Source organism: Pygocentrus nattereri, chromosome 7 (assembly GCF_015220715.1).
Source record: "Pygocentrus nattereri isolate fPygNat1 chromosome 7, fPygNat1.pri, whole genome shotgun sequence".
NCBI lineage: Eukaryota > Metazoa > Chordata > Actinopteri > Characiformes > Serrasalmidae > Pygocentrus > Pygocentrus nattereri.
Genome location: NC_051217.1, coordinates 7926143 through 7933864, shown reverse-complemented (window position 1 = coordinate 7933864; position 7722 = coordinate 7926143). Strand labels below are relative to the sequence as shown.

At 38.9% G+C, this 7722-nt stretch overlaps 1 protein-coding gene across 5 annotated transcripts in view; it reads left to right on the top strand.

Moving 5' to 3' along the window:
- si:ch211-1e14.1 (UPF0606 protein KIAA1549) overlaps window positions 1–7722 on the top strand; it is a 65247-nt gene that overhangs the window by 622 nt on the left and 56903 nt on the right. For 2 of the 5 annotated variants that reach the window (XM_037540008.1, XM_017684938.2), the window contains exon 1: window positions 652–781. In XM_037540008.1, coding sequence (XP_037395905.1) covers window positions 652–781 — 130 coding nt within the window. Of the gene's footprint in view, window positions 1–32; window positions 140–532; window positions 782–7722 lie in introns of those variants that run through there. The other 3 variants (XM_037540007.1, XM_017684703.2, XM_037540006.1) reach the window with 3 other exon arrangements.

Below are 7722 nucleotides of genomic sequence, written 5' to 3'. Positions count from 1 at the left end.
TTAATGAGCCCTTCAACATCCTCTCAACACCTAGCTTAATCCCGAACTGTTCCTGCGTATTAGCGTTGCGTTAATGAAGCTAGCTATCCTTGGATACGGACTAGACAGCCGCAGACGTCTTTTCTAACTGCGTTCGTCTGTAAGTCGGTCGTTTCTATTTGAATGAATTTGTTGTATTTGAAAGCTGCAGTTAACGGCAGCAGCGCGAGGGAACAAAGGACGGGTGCAGCTCGCGCAGCGCCTGCAAGCTGAAGTCGGCTTATTTGCCAGCTTCTTGTTCGAATTTTCCCGTTCCACCTTAAATGGTGCACCGTTTAAGGTGGAACGGGAAAATCCGTATAGGAAGCCAACTTCAGCTTTGTCGGCGCTGTATCCTGTTGGCGGCGTGGAGAGCAGATAGCGCCGATTTACGAACTGATGCGGTTGCATTTCTTAACAGTGCGTGTCTGTGTGCGTGTTTTGTGGTGCGCTTTGCCGAGCGCACTGCGTTGTAGCCCTCTCTCATGCCACGATTTCTCCCTTTCATGTACAGCGATTGTTTTGTTTGCTCTTGGTGCAGCTCGCTGGAAGCACGGCGCGGGCGGATTTCAGTGAGCCACCGTGTGGACCCTTCTCCTCTGACCGCCTCGGACAAATCATGAGTCTGTCTGAATGGAGGGCTTGATGCTCACATCTGCTTTAATGGGGCTCTGCTGGGCCGCCGTGCACAGAGGCCGGAGCATGCTTTACTTGAGACTGCTCTTGGTGGTCTCCATGACGACCGCACACCCACCTGCTGAAGGTAAGTTGCACGAAGGTCCTGAGCTGTTAAAAAAAAGTACTTCAGACTTCCAGTATTGGGGATGTGGAATTTGTCCAAAAGTATTCAGACACCTCTTCTAATTCATTCAGCTGCTTAATTTGGACCCACTGCTTACACAGGAATTTGTTTGTAAGCACATGGCTTGTGTAATGTCTGTAAAAAGGCGTTGCCAATAGTGGGCTAGTCTGGAACATCCACTCTTGAGCCAGTTTGCCCTGTGCCAAACGTCAGCTAGGAGTATGAAGCCCTACTTGCGTTGGGTTGTGGAGCAGTGGGACTGTTTTCTGGAGTGATGGAGCAGCATGAGAAAGCTTTGGGATGAGCTGGAGTGGCATTTGTAAACTAATCATCTCATATACCTGATCTCACAGATGTTCTTGCGGCTGAATGTAACCAAAATCTTACATATATGGTTACAGTCTTAATGATTCTAGGCAAGTGACTGGCTAGCGAATAAGCTTATGGTGGTTGGAAATGCTTCTGACATCTTGTCATATCTTCTACAGTATTGCGCCTCTGTGGATGATACTGGTGACCTTTATTTTAAGCAATAGATGTTCAGCGTCTTGCTCACTACTAAGGTTATTGATGTTACCATTTATGGATCATATATTCATATTTTTAGGGTAAATATCTCTAAATATGTGTATCAAGACGTAGTAAATATCTTGGAATCTTTGTAACCTTAAAACTCTTAAAAGATTCTCTGTTCCATTCTTATTACGACAGTGATATTGTAGTTCTTCATGACAAGTACCAAGTTTGTTGATGTGCTCTTGAACCGCAGTGATGGGCTTGGTGATGCAACAAGAAACTAAACCTGTGCCAATAACAAAATCCTCTTATTTGGATAACCATGTGGAAGCGTATAACGATGAAGCTCCGATTCATACTGTCACTCTGTTCCTACGTCTGCTTCAATGTTACAGCCTCTCTAAGAATTACTGTAAGAAAAAAAGGCTGCTATTATTATCTCTGTAAATACAGGCCACTTAGCTTAGCTTGGTGCCTTCTCTGAAGCCAGTTCAGCTGAGGTCGCTTTAAACTGCCCAGTTCACCTGATGAACGAGAGTTTTTCCTGAAACCTGAAGCTGTTTTGTCTGATGTCTGGAACCTGATGCTTTGGTGTGAGGATGTCCTAAAATGCACATTGTACCATATACGGTTGGTACTGGCATGATATCTGCTTACAGCACTGAGCATGTTCAACCAGAGCAGCTCAACAAGCTGCATTTTGTAGATGAATCTCGTCTGTGCTAGGTACAGTAAATGTGGTGTTAATGTAGAATATCACGTCAATATGTTAAATAGCTTAGTATGTTAATGTGTGGGAATGCTAGTGTCTTGTTGTGGTTTTAATGAAATAACTTAAAGTCATGGTAAAAGAGTATTTACCATCAATAAGGACTGTCACAGTGTACCTGTGCCACTAGGACCACAGTTCTGCAAACCTATCTCATCCACTGTAAGAATGTTTATTATCCTTAATGCATCTGACATTCTGGTTTTTGAGTGGTGTCTCTTTGGCAAGTTAATTGTTTACGTCCTTGCGAGCCCTGCATGTGCTCATCATTTTTATAATGTTCAATTTTTTTACAAACTCTCAAAAGGGCAAACAAATAGTGCTGTGCTATGATATTGGGGCTTCTGTTTCTGCTCTGAAATGCAAATGTGACATGATAAATATTTTGATTTTACCAAGTTGTTGTTATCTTTTTCCCAACAAGATTCAACGATAATAACCTGGTAATAGTGTTTTGTTGTTTTTAAAGCAGATAAGGCCTCCTAGAGTCCTCAGTCTCTTGAAGACTAAGACATTTCAGGCATGCTCTGACTTTTAAGTGAAATTTCAAAAAGCATGTCAGATTCACTGTCAAATGTCTGTCTCAATGTTGTTCTAATATTTCACCCCATAGCGCTGTCTGCTACTGATTGAAAGATGGTTGTTGTCAACTCTATACTGCTGTCTCAACAGTTTGGAACTGCTAACAGTCTCTCTGGTCATTGCCAGATATTGTGGTGAGGTTTAAGATGGAGCTGTAGGCCTAACGATCAGTTTGGGGAAGCAGTTTGCTATTTCAAACACACTTGGTTTAGAAAGCACTGGCTGAATCTGTCTTCTACTGTATCTTTGAGCTTCAGAGATGGTACCTGATCTCTACAGAGCATTTTTTTTTACCTCTACCTTCATTAACATCTAATATTCATGCCATTGTACAGCTGGCAAAAATTTAATATCACAATACTTTAATTAGATTTCAAGATACACAATATATCTTGGCGTTTATTTTTTCTGACATTGGGTCATTTGGAATTGGAATTAGTGCCATATTGAATCAGAATCAGAATCCTTTATTGATCCCAGAGAGAAATTGCATTTGTTACAGTTGCAACCATTTACGTAAAGGAATAAACACTTTAATAATTTAAAACAAAGAGAAATTTGCAATATGTACATGAGATTTAAGTTATGAATACAGTGGCGGTGACTGTGATAATAAATATTAAATATCTAGTGTAAGGCATTTCAAATTATTGTACCTCTGAGTTATTGCACATAATTTTTATAATTATTTCACATATGAACAGGACTGTTTGGTATTGAGTTTTGCACAGATGAACCACACTTTGTGAATCACACACTGAGGGAGGAGTTATAGAGTTTGATGGCCACAGGTAAGAATGACTTCTTGTGGCGCTCTGTGGTGCAAATGTCTTTTTTCAGACAGAGTATAAGAGTTCATGTTTTTAGTTCTTGCCAAGGCCAAATCTGATACCATACTGAGTAACCTACTTTGACAAAGCTAACCTTAGTTACCTTGGATCAAGTATTGTTGCAGTGGAGAAGAGGTGGTTTTATTCCACATCAGAAAAGCACTTCTGTACAGATGTAAGTAAAGTATGTTTCATAGTTTTGATCCTACGCGCCTCATCTGTCTCTTTCAACAGCAGTCTCTGTAGCACGGTAACAGCAGGAATCAGGTCCGAGGCTAGTCAGAAGAGTTTATTTGTGGAGTTTCACGTCTTGTTGGAGTCTTTTGTTTGGCGAGTTGAGCTGTAGTTAAATGACCTCTACAGGTATTTGGGCGGCTGTCGCTAGTCGTCGTTATCAATGACATTGATGCTAAAAATGCATTGACTTTAAATTGATGTAATGTCATTATTTTTTCAATCTACCTTTTGTTTAAAAGACTTCAATTCAAATAGCAAATGCTTTTCGCAAATACCACTACATAATTGCTATGTGCTTGATGTCAGTTGGTTTTGCCTCCAGTCAGTTTTTAAAAATCCTTGTCGCTGCCTTGAGTCTGACTTGGCTGTGAAAGAGGTTTCTAAAAGTTTCCAAAGACCCAAAGTTGAATGTATAGGAGTAGGTCAGACTAGCACAAAACAAAAAAAAGGTACACTGCAGAGTTTTGATGGCATACCTCAGCAGCAGTAGCAAGATGCACGAGCACCTAAATAAAAAGGGAATACACAGGCGCAATTCTGGATGATGGACCGCCGGAAAAAGCAAAGCCACCGTAAATGTTGTTTGTTCATGTTTATTAAATCACCATTAGGAGGGGGACCTTTTTAAAATCTGCTAAATACACTCATTATTATAGCCATAAAGTTGTCTGCATGCTAGCTTAGAATTTCCATTGAATAAGTACTTGAGAAATGTTTAGGCTAGATTCCAGGCTTATTCTTCGTTGATTGATTGTGCTACTGTGTGTGTGTGTGTGTGTGTGTGTGTGTGTGTGTGTGTGTGTGTGTGTGTGTGTGTGTGTGTGCTTTGGGATCGATGGCACATTGAGGTAACTTATCTAATATTTATTATTTCTGCCATTTTTAAGCATATTTCTTTATGTAGGGAATGCAGTAATTTGATTTTTGGAGGGAAATTAATCATTCAGATTATTGATAAAATAGTCGATAGATTAACTGATAGAAAAATAGTAGTTAGTGGCTGCCGTACCTGCGTGTGAAGTCCTGTTCTTTGGTGACTCACACTGTATAGCTGAATAGACCATCGTGTGAACAAAGTGTGTGATTTATATACTCGCACTGTAAGAAAATGAGTAATTCATGGAAAATGCAGTTGGAAAGTGTTTGTCAGTACTGACAATATCAACACATTTTGATAAATTATCACAATAATGATATATATTGACATATTGCCCAGTTCTGTGCCATTGTGAGCAAACACTGACTCTGAATACTGGGTGATTTTACTTTTTCTAAATCTGACATAACCTGTAATTTGACTATGGGTTAGTCCACACATTCTACTTAAATTCAGTGTGAAAAATCATAACACATTTCCTACCATGCCAAGACAAATTTCAGAGTAAAACACAGCAGGTAGGATCTCTGAGCTGGCTGAGCATTTTCTCTCTGTGATAGGTTTGGATGAGAGGGGGAGATGAACCATGTTATTGATTAATCTTATTTTTCTCTGTGGTCTGGTGAGCTCCAATGTAATCAGGCTTCTGGAGGCATTTTAGAGGTGATCAAAAGTCACTACATATTGATGGAATATTATCTAAAACGACTTGTTGTCTTTTTAGTGATATAGGATAGATCATGTTTGACAAGGGACATGAACTAACATGGTGTTAAAACAAAAGCCAAATTTGAATACAGGTTACTTTAAAAGGCCTGGTATGAAACAATTGGAGAGAAAAAATATTTGTTTTTATACTGGATTATGTTTGATGATCAGTCTCCTATAAGCAGTGTGATAAAATTGCCTGTGGCAATTACCACAGTCCAAAAATCAATTCGTTCCAAAAATAATCCTGACCTGGACTTTAATGATTAGCTCTACCAGTGGTTATGAAAGGGACTGAATTAATAATTAAATTTAAATACTTAAACTTAATTTTCAGGTCTTTAACTTTTAAGTGAGCTGGTAAAGGCTACATGCTTTACAGTGAAACCTGTAGTCTGTAAAGTACTAGTAGTCATGCCAGAGGATAAACTGTAAATTCATTTTGATCATTTTCATCAATAGTGACACCTTTCATGCATCTTTTGCTTTTCTTCTGTAGGTCTAATACTGAGTGCAAAGCTTACACTAATTTGTGGTAGTGCACCGTGTTTTCAAAAAGAAAAGCCTAGTTTGAATAGGCACCTCTAAATGGACTCCAGCTCAAATGGTCTAAAAATAATCTGTCGTCATTTCGTTTATCACACCATTCCCTTCACACACTTTTTTCCACTTTTTTAATATCTAGGCAACAGGTTTCACTGTTATTTTCAGCCATGTAGCATTTGAGTGCTCTAAATATAAAAGCCTGCTGACCTTGTTTCTCCTTTAGTACAGTAAATATGTGCAATGATGTCGTACCTCAAAATGTTTCAGGTTTCCTGTTTGATTCCAGAAATAATCTCAGATCTCAGAAATGCTATCATATTTAGGAATAATGAATAAAAGATAGAAGAATTTTCTGCTGTGTTATTTGGCAGCAGTTCAGGATGTAAATTCACCAAATTGTGAATGTGTACTTGGTATGCTGTGGCCTCAATATAAGGTTAATGCGACAGAAGCCTTCACAATTGAAAAATCCCATTATCTGTACTTTATTCATACTACTCAATTGCTTTCTCGAAGGAGATGCAAATGGAAATAGATGCAAAGCCTGTTGTTGTTGAGTAACTAAAATTTCTCAACCTCTTCAACATGTTTTTCGCCTGTCTGTCTTGCAGACCTTCTTCTGTTCTGTATTCTTTACTCTGCAGTTTGGATGTGAGTGCTTGTGAAGACAGAGGATCAGCAGAGGCATTGGAGACATAGAGGCTGTATGGGACACAATTTTGCAGGAAATAGGCTAAATAGGCTAAGAATAGTTTTAGAGGGATGTGATGTTGGGATCCATGTGCAGGATTTCCCTTAGCAAATAATGCTTGTGTTTGTTGGTTAACTAGCATTCTGAAAAATCAACTGGAGAAGAGGAAAAAGGGTTTTTGTTTATGGAATAGCGATATAAACATGCATCAGTTATTACAAAAAAGAATTAAAGTGAATTTGTCATTAGTTAATAGTCAAGCATTTTTTGTGCTCGCAGCAATCAGGTTGCTAAAGCTTATGGACTCTAATACCACCAACAATCGGCAGCTTACAGGTGTTTTAATCTGATTGCGTTTATACTGAAAAGGACTGCAGAGATGTTTGTGATGTTGCCAACTCCCAACAAATGATTTTCCCCAATGATATCTCTGCATAATCAACATCAAGATTAATCTTCTCAGTGGGTTTTAATCTAAAATGTGTGTGTGTGTGTGTGTGTGTGTGTGTGTGTGTGTGTGTGTGTGTGTGTGTGTGTGTGTGTGTGTGTGTGTGTTATTGATAGGCTTTGTCATTTATTGACATTGAGTTTCCAAGGTTACAAAATATTGTCTAAAAGGACAAGGAGGTGTTGGGGGAGTATTCAAGGACTCCTCAGAGCTTTTATATTTGCTACAGTGTGCAAATCAATGCACCATGCTTTTGTATACGTACATGTGCCTGGCTGTTTTGATGCAAGCCCACCTTTTTCATCTCACCTTCTTATGCCTTGTCAGTATCAACTAAGGCTGCACAACAAATACAGAACACCAATATTGCAATTATATACCTGCATACTGTGATTGTGATGAACCTTGGATAATGTGACCTGGTAAAAATACTTCATTATTTTGACCAGGATAGTTTGTTCCATGATTTTTTACACGAATGCCTTGATTCATTGAAGGGGAATTTCACCCAATTTTAAAAATGTCCACATGATTTAAATAGGGAGATGTTAAGAAAGCCATTCAGAGTGGTTTAATTTGAAATAGTTAGGTACGTACAAATTTCTTTACAGTGGTGATGTTAGGAACCAGGGATTAAGATGTTGCTAGACTAACCATTTTATTGTCTATCCACAACAATAAGTAAACCTACGCAAGAT